Source organism: Triticum aestivum, chromosome 2A (assembly GCF_018294505.1).
Source record: "Triticum aestivum cultivar Chinese Spring chromosome 2A, IWGSC CS RefSeq v2.1, whole genome shotgun sequence".
NCBI classification, from domain to species: domain Eukaryota; kingdom Viridiplantae; phylum Streptophyta; class Magnoliopsida; order Poales; family Poaceae; genus Triticum; species Triticum aestivum.
In genome coordinates this window covers 40,123,580-40,139,047 of record NC_057797.1, presented here as the reverse complement: position 1 = coordinate 40,139,047, position 15,468 = coordinate 40,123,580, and the positions used below count along the sequence as shown (strand labels likewise).

At 43.8% G+C, this 15,468-nt stretch overlaps 1 protein-coding gene across 1 annotated transcript; it reads left to right on the top strand.

Moving 5' to 3' along the window:
- The first annotated feature begins 10,178 nt into the window (after positions 1 to 10,178).
- LOC123184563 (protein STRICTOSIDINE SYNTHASE-LIKE 10) lies at positions 10,179 to 11,528 on the top strand. The gene is made up of 2 exons (XM_044596658.1): positions 10,179 to 10,828; positions 10,922 to 11,528. Exons 1-2 carry the CDS (start codon positions 10,278 to 10,280, stop codon positions 11,400 to 11,402), a joined length of 1,032 nt encoding a protein of 343 aa, XP_044452593.1. The 5' UTR covers positions 10,179 to 10,277; the 3' UTR covers positions 11,403 to 11,528.
- Positions 11,529 to 15,468: the final 3,940 nt, after the last annotated feature.

Here is a 15,468-nt window from a genome sequence, read left to right as displayed (position 1 = left end):
GCCTCATCACCGTCTTGCTGAAGTTATATTGGCCGGGGTTGTACTGTCCTGATCCAGTCAGGCAGCCGGACCGTCGGGTTTTGGCCACGAGCTGGGACCACTGGGAAGCGGCCCGCCACGCGGACCATGAGACCCATGCCAAGGCCGTGATCACTACTTTCTGGGTGAGTTCTCTTCAGAAGCACAAGTCCATTCTAGTTTCATGAATGATTTAACTCATGGCTTCTTCCATTCTTGTTTCATGCATGATTGTAGAAATTCTATCGAGTTCTTCCGGAGCACAGGGCTAGAGCGGACCAGATCGTGCTGCGCCAATGCAAGAAGAAGGCCCGCCAGATGCAGTACGAGGTGCGCTATGTGGCCATCTCCACATACTACCACGACTATCTTGGTGTGAAGATGACCAAGGAAGAAGCGCGGAGGATGGGCATTACCTTGGAGAGGCCCGAGTTCTTGGCGGTAAGTATAAAAGATTTTTCATTATGCTTTCATATATTATGCTTTCATTATGCTTTCATTACCTTGTGGTACATTATGCTTTATGCTTTATGCTTCCATAACACCAATTTGGACACACCTACATGCCATTATGCTTTTATTATGTAGGTGTGTCCAAATTGGTGTTATGGAAAAGACGAGTCCTGGGCGGCATTGGTGGATCTTTGGTGTGATGAGGCTGGAGCCTGGGCGGCTATGAGAACCAAAAATAAGGCTAACCGAGGGACGGAGGGAGTACATGCTCAGGGAAACCGAAACCACTATCTCCACAAGGCAGTTAAATGTATGACTAACCCCATTAAACATTCTTCTTCTTCTATTTACCATCACTTTCTTATGTATGACTAACCTCTGTTTGGTGGTGCAGGAGGAGAAACTGAAGCGGCCTCTCTCACACATGCAGGCGTGGGAGATCGCCCATACGCGGAAGGACCCCAAGCCTGGCGAGCCCAAGTACTACGGCAAGAAGACCGCAGGGAGGAAGAAGGCCTACTTCGAAGCGTATCTGAAGTTACATCCTGACACACCTGACCCCATTGCGGGGCCTCTGGATGACATGGCGATGGTGAGGATGGGGCCCAAGGAGCACGGTCGGGAGGCGGTTCTCGATGCTGTGATCACTCCTAGTATCTCCTACACACAGCTTCGTCGGATCGACCCGAGCCTGAGCCAGCGCACGAGCCAGCCAGTGACTAGTACACAGTCCCTCTTTCAGGAGCAACAATCTGTAAGTATTTTCCCTCTTATCTTCATTGCTCACTTCATTTTCCACATTTAGTAGTTTTATGAGTTCCATCATGTCATACCGTAGGCCTACCTGGAGTACACACGCCAGGAGACCATGGCGTGGCATCAGAGGCTTTATGAACACCAAGTGTAGAGGGATAGCCAGATACAGCAGGCTTTTCAGGATATGGCGGCCGACAGGTGTCCTCAGTTCCCTCCAGCACAATGCCCTCCAGCACAACCAGTGCTGATGAGCTTTGAGGAGTTTGTGGCACAGAACACTGGCCCCTCGCCGGTTAGTTCATTCCCAATCTATTCACCCAAAGCATGTCATGCCTTTCAACACAGTCATATATCCCGTGCATATGTCTTTTCAACATCCAGGGAACAGGTGGATCTACCGTTGGAGGTGGTCTTCGCAGCACTCCGGAGACATGGAGCCCGACCACTCCGATCCACGGAGGCGGAGGCGGAGGTGGAGGCGGAGGCGGTCTTGGCGGTAGCGCTGCCGCTAGCAGTGACGACCTGGGCTTTGGCCGTCTTGGCGGTGACGACCTCCGCGGTGCTCGATGATCCTTGTGTGGTGATGATGCTTGAGATGACTTGTGTGTGGTGATGATCATTTAGATGACTTGTGTGCTTCTCTATATGCTTATGCTTATGTTGGTTGTGATGATGTTCATTTAGAGACTTGTGTGTGATGATGCTTATGCATATATTGTTGTGATGGTGCCGGATGATATCCCGTTGTGTTTTATATGTCTATCCCATCATATATATCTGCTGATATGTGCTGCTATTTGAATTGAATTGATCTGAAAACAAACAGAAAAAAGAAGAAAAAAAGCAAAAGCAAACTATGCCGACGGCTAGGCCGTCGGCATAGGGCTAGCGTGAGCTCCCAGTAGCTGACACGTGGCACCTATGCCGACGGCCTAGCCGTCGGCTTAGTTTAAAAACTGTGCCGACGGCTAGGCTGTCGGCATAGGCGCCCACGTGTCAGCTACTGGGAGCTCTGTATGAAGGACTATGCCGAAGGCCTGGCCGTCGGCTTAGTTTCAAACTATGCCGACGGCCCAGCCGTCGGCATAGCCCTGGTCCACGAGCAGCGGCTGGTCGCCACATGGCATACCTATGCCGACGGTCTAGCTGTCGGCATAGTTTTTGACTAAGCCGACGGCTAGACCGTCGGCATAGGGGTGCCACGTGGCGACCAGTCATTGGGCAGACTTGACGGCGGCCACCGTTAGGCGTGATCGTTGCCGACGGCCGGGGCCGTCGGCATAGATGTACGGCCCCCGTAGGCGTATCATATATGCCGACGGCTTTTCTATGCCGACGGCCTCCGTGGCTGTGCCGATGCATATGTTGCCGACGGCCCTATGCCGACGGGGGCCGTCGGCATAGGGGGCGATTCCGGTAGTGATTCTGCCTCTACTGATTAATCAATGAAATACGGCCCTAGGGCCGTCTTTTCGTCAAAAAAAAACTCTGCACCTGCATAATTGGGGAATCGCATTTTACATCAGGCTTGATCTTGCCGGATTGTACCACACGTATCCTCATGTAGTTGGTGGCCCATTTCAGACATTAGAGGCGGCTTACTCTGCGAACCATGGCGACCTTCAAGACCGACGGGATCCCAGAATGTAACTTCCCTCGAATTCGTCCTATATTTTCATTTTCGTCTGTTCATTCGTCTCTATTTCCGTGTACACTTGCAGTCAGTTACTCTATCTTTTAACAGGTCTTCCTAGTCACTTACTTCTATGATGTAGGCCATGGAAGATATATAATCCCAGTTTTTAGAAGCAAAAAGACGCAAAACCAAATTTCAACTATATAAAGAACTATAGCCCAGCCTACATTATTTTCTGGATTCCTGTCCTGGGACCACTTGAGAGTTAAGGAGGCATTTTTTTCAACTCTATTCAAGAGATTGTTGTCAAATAGTACTTCCTCTATATCCAAATGTAAGACTTTGTTGTAGTTCAATTCGAACTGCAAAGACGTCTTATATTGAGAAATTATAGGCTTGTATACCATTAACTGTGTTGAGATAATTTGAAAGTTGCTTGATGTATTTAAATGCCTTCTGCACAAAATAGTTAGTTCAGTCGCCCTACGTCTCGCTGATATCATCAACATATTACTGCATTTAGCATCACTTTGTTTTAACCACTTTTGATAAACTAAAATCTACTAACCACAGTGAATGCTCTGATCTAAATTAGGTTTATGCGTCAGCCTAATGATTCTCAAGTGGATTATGTCGTACGCCAATGTCTTCACTGGCCTGATGGCACAAGGAAGAAGCGTTTGAAATCGGAACCAATTGAGGAACTACGTGATCACAAGCGCCAGCTGGTTCAAGCTTTGGTGGACAAGTATAATGATTATTTAGGGGTTTGTCTCAATCACTGCTTCCCACCTCTACTCTATGTCCTGCGGGGTTGCAATGCGTCTTATTGTCTTATTCATGTAATAGCAATTAATTAATTACTGACGGGATCCGTTTTTCTTAATTTTAGGATACTACATATGTACTCAAAGATGTTGTGCAGTATACATCAGTTCGTTTGCTCGATTGCCAGAAAATTACCAATCATATCAATTTCACTGCAAGGGCTAAAGGAACTGAAGATTCTGACTGTTCCATGGATGATCTATTCTTTGCTGAAGTCACATCTATGATAGGAGATGACAAATTAGTGGTCAGCTGTTTCTGCAGGGTTAAAACTACTGACAACGGTATTGTATTCTCTTATCCTAAGTTACTTTTTGTTCAAATAAAATTCATGAGTCGCACTAACTTGAACTTATGTGTTAGACAGTTCTGTAAATATGTTTCTAGCTCTAGCATGTCGAAAATTCAATATGGCTCGTAGGTCCACATACTCACATTAAGCCATAACACACCGCATCCATAGCATGTTATATTTACTGGTTTGCTATACTAACATGTTTGTTTTGCCACATGATCCGTTATCCTCGAGCTTTACGTCTGTCAACAGATTTATGCATAGCCATGTTGAATGTACATACCGACAATTATTCATTTATAGTTATGTAGTGTTTGTGTCTGATTATAATTATTTGGCCATTAAATCACAATTCCACCTCACATTGTTTTCGTGTAAATAAAGGTCGCTGCCATGGTTGTCCTGCGAAGCACCCCAATGTTGCTGTATACTTGCGTGGTGAAGCATGCGCATCTCCATTTGGTGGACCTGTTATAGCCCGTCAAGTTGTTGAGGAAGATGTAAGTATGATGATTTATTCTATGCTAGCGTTTGTCCAGATGGAGTTTGCCGATGCCTAGTCAGCGCGGAATGTGTTGTCCTTGGACCTGTGCTCAGCAACAATCAAGTGGGCTCATTACGCCACGTATGACTCGATGCAGGGCACCAACCACGAAGGTCTAATCCTCTCTATGGAGAAGCTCTAGTTCTAAGAGAAGAGAAAAGTATTTCTTTTACCCACAACCCTGGCTTTGCGGGAGTGATTTGTGAGTCTGAATTCACGTCCAGTCCCCGTCAACTTGACTTGGCATGGTGCAGATTTCATCATTGCATAAAACAGGCAGCACAACAGTTCGTCACATTACATAAAACAGGTAGCAAAACAGTTCATTCATTGCATAAAACAAGTATCAGCAGAATGGGTTGTTTACGATCTTCTGCTATGTAGATATTCAAAAAGATTTTGACATTCGCCTTAGTATTTTCTCCATGCCACTGTTTACTGGTACATTTCTGCGTGTGACCTTCTGTTTGTTTATCCGCCACTCTTCTGCTTGCAGCAGGTAAACTGGTCGATGCTTTGGCAACATCCCCTGCATCAATATTCAGATGACGTCCTAAGCTTATATAGGTTGAGTGAACAAAGGCGAAGCACATGATAGGGTCGAGCTGCTCCCTGAAGTCTTCTAGCTAAGATGACATCTAAAGAGGAAGGACAAAGGACTTCGAGGTTGCAGATCGCATCGTTACTTGCATATGCTATAGTTAAGTAAACGCTACTTAAGACAAGCTCCATCGGTCACTTCAGTTTTTTAAAGCCTTCCACTTTCTCCTTGGTAACTCCACACCACGGACCTACATAATATTACTAAGATATTAGAGCCATTCCATAGCCTTAATCACTATATAAGTACCTTTGCAATCCTTCTCTTAGAACTCATCCCATTTACACATAGACATCTCACAATGTCGGGCACCAAACTCGCAGCTCTCGGGTTCTTTCTTATTTTGAGCATTGAATTAGCCAGTGCTGCAAGAGTGGCCAGATACTCTAGTGCAGCAGACACCAGCATGGGAGAGGAGGGAGGGGGCGGTGGGTATGTGACTGGCAGCGGCTCGGGGTCAGGGAACGGTGTTGGGTCTGCCGAGAGTGGACGTGGTGGAGTTCCCGCAAGCATCGTTGATGGTGGAGGAGGCGACAACAACCAATATGGTGGTCCGGGATACGGTGAAGGATCTGGTTCGGGCGTGAGCTTCGGTGCATATAACAAAGGGTCTCATTATGATTTCAGTGGGTATTCTAGCACTAACGCGAATGGCGGTGGTGGCGGTGGGCGACAAGCTGGAGATCGCGATGGATCAAGCGGTCATGGTGTCGGCATCGGCATTAGCTCTGGCTCTGATAAGGCGGACAAAGTTTCTAGAGGACCAAGTTATCTAAATGCTAAAGCTGATGGAAATGGTGGCGGCGAAGGCAGCGCTCAAAATGGCGGGAGCGGTGGTGGATCTAGGAGTGGTGACGCACGCCCTTAATTTTTGTATACCTAGTTAAGTACGAAGATGGGTTGCAGCCTCTAATGTTTCATGTCGGCATCATCTTTATTTATTCCCTTGTTTATCTTCTTGTTTCATGTATTAAGGGGCCCAAATAAAGGCACATTGCTTCGATTAAATGTACTAGCTACAGCTAGTCTAAAAAAAGATTAAATGTACTAGCTAGTGCATCTCCATGGGACTATACGTTATATGTTATTGTATGTTACTCCTATATATTGAAGGAAATATGCTCTAGAGGCAATAATAAAGTTATTATTTATTTCCTTATATCATGATAAATGTTTATTATTCATGCTAGAATTGTATTAACCGGAAACATAATACATGTGTGAATATATAGACAAACAAAGTGTCGCTAGTATGCCTCTACTTGACTAGCTCGTTAATCGAAGATTGTTATGTTTCCTAACCATGAACAAAAGAGTTGTTATTTGATTAACGGGATCACATCATTAGAAGAATGATGTGATTGACATGACCCATTCCATTAGCTTAGCACCCGATCGTTTAGTATGTTGCTATTGCTTTCTTCATGACTTATACATGTTCCTATGACTATGAGATTATGCAACTCCTGTTTACCGGAGGAACACTTTGTGTGCTACCAAACGTCACAACGTAACTGGGTGATTATAAAGGAGCTCTACAGGTGTCTCCAAAGGTACATGTTGGGTTGGCGTATTTCGAGATTAGGATTTGTCACTCCGATTGTCGGAGAGGTATCTCTGGGCCCTCTCGGTAATGCACATCACATAAGCCTTGCAAGCATTGCAACTAATGAGTTAGTTGCGAGATGATGTATTACGAAACGAGTAAAGAGACTTGCCGGTAACGAGATTGAACTAGGTATTGAGATACCGACGATCGAATCTCGGGCAAGTAACATACCGATGACAAAGGGAACAACGTATGTTGTTATGCGGTCTAACCGATAAAGATCTTCGTAGAATATGTAGGAGCCAATATGAGCATCCAGGTTCCGCTATTGGTTATTGACCGGAGACGTGTCTCGGTCATGTCTACATTGTTCTCGAACCCGTAGGGTCCGCACGCTTAAGGTTTCGATGACAGTTATATTATGAGTTTATGCATTTTGATGTACCGAAGTTTGTTCGGAGTCCCAGATGTGATCATGGACATGACGAGGAGTTTCGAAATGGTCGAGACATAAAGATTGATATATTGGAAGCCTATATTTGGATATCGGAAGTGTTCCGGGTGAAATCGGGATTTTACCGGAGTACCGGGAGGTTACCGGAACCCCCCGGGAGGTATATGGGCCTTAGTGGGCTTTAGTGGAAGAGAGGAGAGGTGGCCAGGGCTGGGCCGCGCGCCCCTCCCCCCTAGTCCGAATAGGACAAGGAGAGGGGGGCGGCGCCCCCCTTCCTTCTCTCTCTCCTCTTTCCCCCTCCCGAATCCTATTCCAACTAGGAAAGGGGGGGAATCCTACTCCCGGTGGGAGTAGGACTCCTCCTGGCACGCACTCCTCCTGGCCGGCCGCACCCCCCCCCTTGATCCTTTATATACGGGGGCAGGGGGCACCCCTAGACACACAAGTTGATCCACGTGATCATATTCTTAGCCGTGTGCAGTGCCCCCTTCCACCATAATCCTCGATAATATTGTAGCGGTGCTTAGGCGAAGCCCTGCGATGATAGTACATCAAGATCGTCACCACGCCGTCGTGCTGACGGAACTCTTCCCCGACACTTTGCTGGATCGGAGTCCGGGGATCGTCATCGAGCTGAACGTGTGCTAGAACTCGGAGGTGCCGTAGTTTCGGTGCTTGATCGGTCGGGCCGTGAAGACGTACGACTACATCAACCGCGTTGTGCTAACGCTTCCGCTGTCGGTCTACAAGGGTATGTAGATCACACTCTCCCCTCTCGTTGCTATGCATCACCATGATCTTGCGTGTGCGTAGGATTTTTTTTGAAATTACTACGTTCCCCAACATATATACCATCCGTTTTCATTTCGTGAAAGTTCCGGTCTATAATCAGTAATAAAGAAAAAACTGAAATATATGAATACTTTAGTAAGTCTGAATGTGATGGGTGAGTGTTAAAACCGACAATAATGTATGTATCGTAACTTAATACCCACTCTGTCCCATAATATAAGATGTTTTTGCAAGCTAAAACCGCTTGCCAAAACGTATTATATTATGGGACGGAGCGAGCAGTAAAGATAGCTTAGATACCTTGAATACATATTACACTCCTTTAAGGATGATGAGGCGTCCCAAATGTGCCCCATGCAGCTTGTCTACCAAACAAGAACAACAGGATCGAGTACTAATTGAGTATATGTTGAAGTAATTAGACTGTTTTACTTGCATATGTAAACAAAACAAAAGTCCGAAGTGTTTATATGAACATGCACTTGTAGATAATATAAATGACATTAATAGGGTAATACATGTTGCATGAGCTTCCTTCAGGAATACATAAGCTTCACATCAAAGCATTTGTCTGCAGGATACGGAGTTACATCAACATGAGCTTCAAGATGTTGCTACAACTAGTAGAATTCATGTTACATTTCACTGAGATATCAGCGCTGCAAAGTAAATTAGAATACTAAGATCCAAAAGACCTCCAAGGAAAAAAAGAGAGGCAAAAGGTTGAGATACGAAATAATAGGAGATAACATGCATAATACAAAGAGATAACATGCAAAATGCATAGTTAAAGGAAATATATTCATTATGTATTCAGGTGAAGACGACTACTTAAGAAACTACAATTTTTCATGATGTGTTCTCATTTTTACTAATTTGACACTCTTATCCATCAACAAGGAAATATTAACTGGTTTCAGAGCATGCACATTATACATATAAAATTAGAAAATGCACATCTACTGTATTCTTAATGAAGGCAAAAGTTTTGCCTCATCATATTGGTTAAGAAGTTTACAATTTACATCCAACAGACATGTCATATGGCCAAACAACAAGCCTACTCCACCCGTCCACGAATAAGTGTATATCTAGCTTTTGTTCTAAGTTAAAGTTTTAAAATTTTGACCTACTTTATAGGGAAAAGTAGTAATATTTCATAACAGCTTACAAATAAGTCATATTGCAATCAATTATTTAAGTCATATTGGGATGATTTTAATTATTTAAGTCATATTGCAATCAATTTAAAAAACCTTCATAGACATTGCATGATGATTTTAATTATTTTAGTCATATTCAATCAATTTCAAGAATATTCAACAGAGTTTTCACAAAAATTCCAATTAGTTTAGCCATTTTAAAATTAATTTTAGAGGTAGTTCTTACAGGTGTAAAATGCACATTGCTTGAACATAGTTTAGAAATACTGGGATGGAGGGAGTATATTTTATAAATGTTCAATAATTGTCAGGTTCAGAAACATCCAGCAGTCATGCCACCCCAAGTTCAACTCTTGTATTCACATTTTTATAATATACTCCCTCTGTTCCATAATTCTTATTGAAAAGTTGTATTGAAACTCAGAGAGATGTTATTTTCGGTAATTATCTTGTTTGTTGTATTTGTATTGTAATAGTGTTAATATAGCTCATCGGTCTTAAATTATTTGTACACGGCCATACTGCTCCACTAAACTAGGAATGCTGGCGGACGACATCTGCCTATGTTTGCATAAGTTTTGAACAGACAATGTATTAGTTCATTAGCTCAAAAATAGAAAAATAAAACAATGTATTACTCCCTCCGTTTATACAAATATAAGATGTTTTAGATATTTCAATGTGGACTACATCACACTGAAACTGTCTATATACATCTGACTATTTAAAAAAAACATCTTATATTTATCAGCGGAGGGAGTTGTAACCTTCGGCCATAGCTGACGTACACAGAAGATACGGACATGTCCGCCTGCATCCCTATGCTTGCTAGGCCGCTACACCAGGTAGCGAAGTCGTTGGGTAATCCCGTTCGGTGAAACGGATTGGAATGAACACATGCCTGTACTTTGTTTACAGCCATCCGATTAGGAACCGACGGTCCTAATCCCCAACACGTTCACCACCCCAAAAGAACTGTCCACCTCCGCGTGACGATGACCATTACAACTCGGAATCTCCTCGAAAGGAGGAGAAACGTTACAAGTCTGAATCATATAGCAGTTCAAATTAAAACTCCTGCAACGCGGTCGTGCCCTTTAAATCTCGAGCTACCTGCCGTGAAAGAACTCGCACGAAAACCAAGGAAAGTCGTTCTGCTCGATCGCCGCAGCGCTTGTTCCGACGATCATGGGGCGCCGCGGATCCGCGAGCGGGTGGCTCGTCCTCCTGGTCGCTATTATCGCCGTCTCTCTGGTCCCATCGTGCTCGGCCGCTGAGGTAAAGACCAGCCCGACGGAGTGGAGCCTCCACCTCAACCTGCCCACCGGCGTCACCGGCGCCGAGAGCCTGGCCTTCGACGCGCGCGGCCAGGGCCCCTACACCGGCGTCTCCGACGGCCGCGTCCTCAAGTGGGGCGGCAGCTCCGTCGGCTGGACGACCTTCGCCCACCACGCCAACTACAGGAAGTTCCCCATGTGCACCGTGCCCGTGGCGCCGTCCGAGGAGACGGAGAGCCTGTGCGGGCGGCCGTTGGGGCTCGCGTTCCACCGCAAGTCCGGCGACCTCTACATCGCCGACGCTTACAAGGGGCTCATGAGGGTCGGCCCCGACGGCGGCGAGGCTGAGGTGCTGGCCACCGGTGCCGGTGGCGTCCCGTTCAACTTTGTCAACGGCATCGACATCGATCAGGTTACCGGCGATGTTTACTTCACCGACAGCAGCGTGACATATCCACGAAGGTACTTACTTACAATGAGCACTAATCCAGATCTCTTCTGGACGCCAAAATTCCAAGTTGGTAAAACTAAAATTAAAACTAATGATCCATGCAGGTTTAATACGGAAATCATGATGAACGCCGACGCGACAGGGAGGCTGCTCAAGTACGACGCGGTGACTAAGCAGGTCACCGTGCTCAAGGACGGCTTGCCGTACCCCAACGGCGTCGCGGTGAGCTACGACAGGACGTACGTCGTCGTCGCGCACACGGTGCCGTGCCAGGCACACAGGTACTATCTCCAGGGACCAAAGGCTGGCCACTACGAGCTGCTCGCCGACCTGCCGGGCTACCCGGACAACGTGCGGAGGGACGGGAAGGGCGGCTACTGGGTGGCGCTGAACCAGGAGAAGGGGCGCCCGGGCGCGACCACAGCCCCCGTGAAGCACTTAGTCGGTGTCCGGCTCGACGGCGGCGGCGTGGAGGTTGAGGAGCTGACGGCGGCCAAGGGCGTGACGCTCAGCGAGGTGACGGAGAGGAAAGGACAGCTGTGGCTCGGCTCCGTCGAGCTCGATTATATCGGCCTTGTTGCCTAGTTACATTACTAAGTTTTTTATTAGAAGATTGTCATAATGTGGTCAGTTATGTAGGTTAATTTGTTGGTGGACATAATTAAGCTTGTTTTTAACAGACATTCAGAAACAATATTTGGGTTCGTTTTCTGAGCTCTCTTTGTTCTCAATCTTGGTTGGAAGTTTATTTTCATGGGAGACGATGGCATGCACATATCGTGTGGCAGTGTGCGTGCACGTCGTAAAACTTAATCAGTTTTGTTATAACTCATCTAGATGAGATATAATTTGGTCTCATTCATCTTTTATAGCCATTGGATGTGATGCTATAAGATGCGTGTGTGCTGACGTGGATGTTATATGTTCTTGTTTTCCAAGTGAATGAGACCAAATTATATCTCATCTAGATGAGTTCTAGGTACTCCCAAACTTAATACACGGACCAAGTTCGTTCAAAAGTCCAGTTAAATAGCTGGATCGAAATTCTCTCAGTTCCCTAGATCTATTAGGCGAACCAAGGCCGAACGCTTCGTCTTCCATCGAATGACAACAGTGGGATAAACCAGCAGAAGAAAACCGCTCCAGCAAGGAATCAAATAGCCTAATAACCACCTTATCCCGTAGTTATGGTCAACCAGATGTAAACTAAGTTATCCTATCCTTTTGACCACCTGTTAGTAAAATGCACTTTATAGGTAAGTTGCATGATTTTCAAATTTGGGCCAGTCTATTTTCTAACGGTCGATTCTTTTGTCAAGATTTCTGCTATTCTTTTTCCCTCTTTGTGTTGTTTCCAGTGGCGGAGCCAGAAAATATGTATTAGGGGGGCCAAGTGCTGCTAAAACAGATTGGGGAAGGCCAAACTATTTAAAACATGATTTTTAGTAGCAAATTATGGCACTGTTCATAGTAAACTAGTACTAAATCCCTGACGTTAGGGGGGGGGGGGGCTGCTGGTCCCCTGTCTCCGCCACTGGTTGTTTCATGGCTTCTGGGTTGAATTTTTGACTTACCCTTGTTTGGGGTCTATCAATTTTCTTATTGAGCTTGAAACCCGTTGCCTGTTTTTTTTTCTTCCTCTATTTTTATGTGTTTTTGCTTTTTTAGTTAGTTTTTTTTCCTTTTCCTTTATGGGTATTTTGGGATGTTGGATGAGTGTAAATGTATACACACAAGTACTATACAATATGTGTGTTAATTATACTAGAGTGCACAAATTGCACTATTATATGTTTATTCTTTGCATATTATAAAAAGTGCAATTTGGTTGCAAAGTTGTTTGAAAGTTTCCCTTTTCTTTCATATTTTTCTTCTAAAAGGGTAATACCAATGCCACCAATTCAGTCTTCGAAATGAAATTTCATTTTATTTTGTTTTATTTCATTTTATTTCTTATTTAAGGGTAATACCAATGACACTAATCATTCCTTCTTAAAAACTTCCTATTTGCAAAAATTCCACTAATTCATGCAAAAGCCAAATAGTAGTTGAACTGCCTATATATTCAAAAGTGTTACAAAAGATCGAATTGTGAATAGACTTATCTATTTATACATGTGCAACATCAAAAAATAGTCGTTGAACTGCCTATATGTTAGCTATGAATCATCTACCTTATCATAATATTCCTTTGTAAAATGGGCGTGCATCTATACCTATACCTATTATTAAAAGAATAAGTGTTTCTTACCACAGTAATTTAGTCTATTTATCATCTGTCCTACTCGCCGGTCCATTTTCGTATGCCGGCCTCGCTCGTCCGGTTGTAAGTCACATGGGCCATTGAATTACTGTTATGGGCCGGTGAAAAAGTTGCCTCTTATGCATGTGCTAAAATTACTAGTAAGCTGGTGCGTGCATAGCACGTGCAAAGTTTTAATTCATGTGTTTCGATGGAAATAAGTCTAAGAAATCAGCTCTCTTTGTGTGTGTGTAAAGCTCTTGTGATAATTATTATAATGGGATAGTTTCATTAACCAGTAGTACTACAATGGGGTTCAGATGCACTTTAGTGGGATAATTTTTTGTTCCCCAGAATTTTTTTATGTATTTTTTTAGAGAAAAGGTTGGGCCCTGGCCTTTGCATCATTAATTACTATGCACAAAAGATTGAGAAAAAGATGCATTTGAAGCTAGTGTCTGCTCTAATCACAAGGCTACTTCTAATGAGCTACTAATTCTGCCATATCATGTACAGTTCGGCCTAGAAAATCTCGTGAAGCCTTTGGGACAGGCAGACGCTATCGCCTAAGCATCCATTAAAATACTATCTTATTTCAGCTTCTAGAGCCATCGTTCTGCCTACACAAGGTCTTGCAAGTACTGTTGTCCATGTGACCTACAGTGACTGCCTCAGGAGGGCCTAGAATTTTCAGGAACAAAGCGAGATGATACACTGATACTGTAGAGGCGAATCCCTTCACTCTGAGCCATAGGATTGACCCTCATCAACGGCTCAAGTTGCTTCTCAAGCTTAGGATTCAAAATTTCAAAACTCATACACTATATAGTAGTAAAGATGTATTCCTTTTGTAGTTAATAGTCACACACTGCTCCTTTCAATCAAATCATATCAACATATATACGTTCATGATTTGCAAAAATCAAACAAGCCAAGACACCAATAAAAAGAGGATGAGAATATGGGCCATCTTTACCCTAGAAAAATAAAGGTAAAGAAGATGCCTGCTGAATGGCATGACCAATCGAAAGTTGTGAAAGCGGAGAGGAAGCAGGGTGGGATTAGGGTTAAGGGATGCAGGTGGGCCGAGGCGGGGATTCTGGCTGGGTGGGTTGGGCTGTTGGGGAAGGTTTCCAAACAATTCCCGAATGACCCTAAAAAAAACAATTCCTGAAAGGGCTAAAATTGCACGTGGATCATTCGAAGTTTGGGCTTTTCACTGTAGGCATTTATATTTTAAATCCTTGTGGTGTAATGATGGCCGCTCGACGCGACCCTGATGTTGTTGGCTGTAGATTTATAATCTTTCTCTGATGAAAAACGGAGGATTTGCACGATGCATCTCTCTGTTGCTTTAGTTGGATATAAGTGCTCTAGTTGGCTAAAATTAAATCGGATTATGGGCTATGTATGGAACAATGTGTCAAGAATTTTTGAAGAACTGTCAATTTTTAAAAACATTGAACATTTCTTAGATTGGGGAAGAACTTCCCAATTTCTTGAACATGTTTTGAATTTACGAACCTTTTTTTAATAGAACTCATGAATACTTTTTTAGTTATCCATATCAACACTCACGACCTCAAAATATGGAGTCTCGCGGGTCGTATATGAAGCGCAGTTTATAAATTATGGTGATCTGGAGGCATATGACGACTCTGCTAGAGTGCTATTTTGGGCCAAAATCCTCATACGGACTGTTATTATGTTGAACGGCCTGATATGACGAGTCTGTTAGAGTGCTATTTTGGGCAAAAATCGCCATACCAACTGTTAATATGCCATCAGCTTGGTATGCCAACTCGGCTAAAGTTGCTCTTACACTACTATCCACAAAGCACAATACTGTTGAAGTGTAACCAAACACTTTAGCTAGATTTCAGTCGGCTGAATTTTAGTTTCATGGTCAATCGATTTTCTGACCCTTGAATTGTGCTTTAAGATTTGTGTAGCTTTTCTTTTTTGTGTCAATTTTTGCTGGTGGTGCTGTTTGGATTCGATTGACACCTATTCTGGGTCAGTCGATTTCCTGCTTGGCTGGATTTTTGTGTGTGTATGCTTTTTTCATGTGTTTACTTTTGTTTTCTGCACGTGTATGCTTTTATTTTTTTATTTTTCTGTTGAGTTTTCTTCTTCTTTACGTGTATGTTTGGATGTTGAGTGCGTGAAAATGTATACATGCAAGTACTACATGTACAAATTTTGCATATTATAAAAATTGTATTTTTTGTGCTAATTGTGTGGATTTTTTTTCATTTTCTTTATTTTTTAAGGATAATACCAATGCTAATTGTTTTGTGCATTTTTTCCTAATTAAATACATTTTTATATTATTATGCATAAGTACTCCCTCCGTCCGGTGAAGAGTGTACATCTAGATTTAAAATTTGTCCACAAAAGAGTGTACTT

What these genes read in the sequence shown, in the direction of transcription:
- LOC123184563 (XM_044596658.1), top strand. Translation starts at nt 10,278, where the DNA reads ATGGGGCGCCGCGGATCCGCGAGCGGGTGGCTCGTCCTCCTGGTCGCT. An exon ending in AGCGTGACATATCCACGAAG is followed by an intron (nt 10,829 to 10,921) that starts GTACTTACTTAC and finishes TGATCCATGCAG; the next exon opens with GTTTAATACGGAAATCATGA.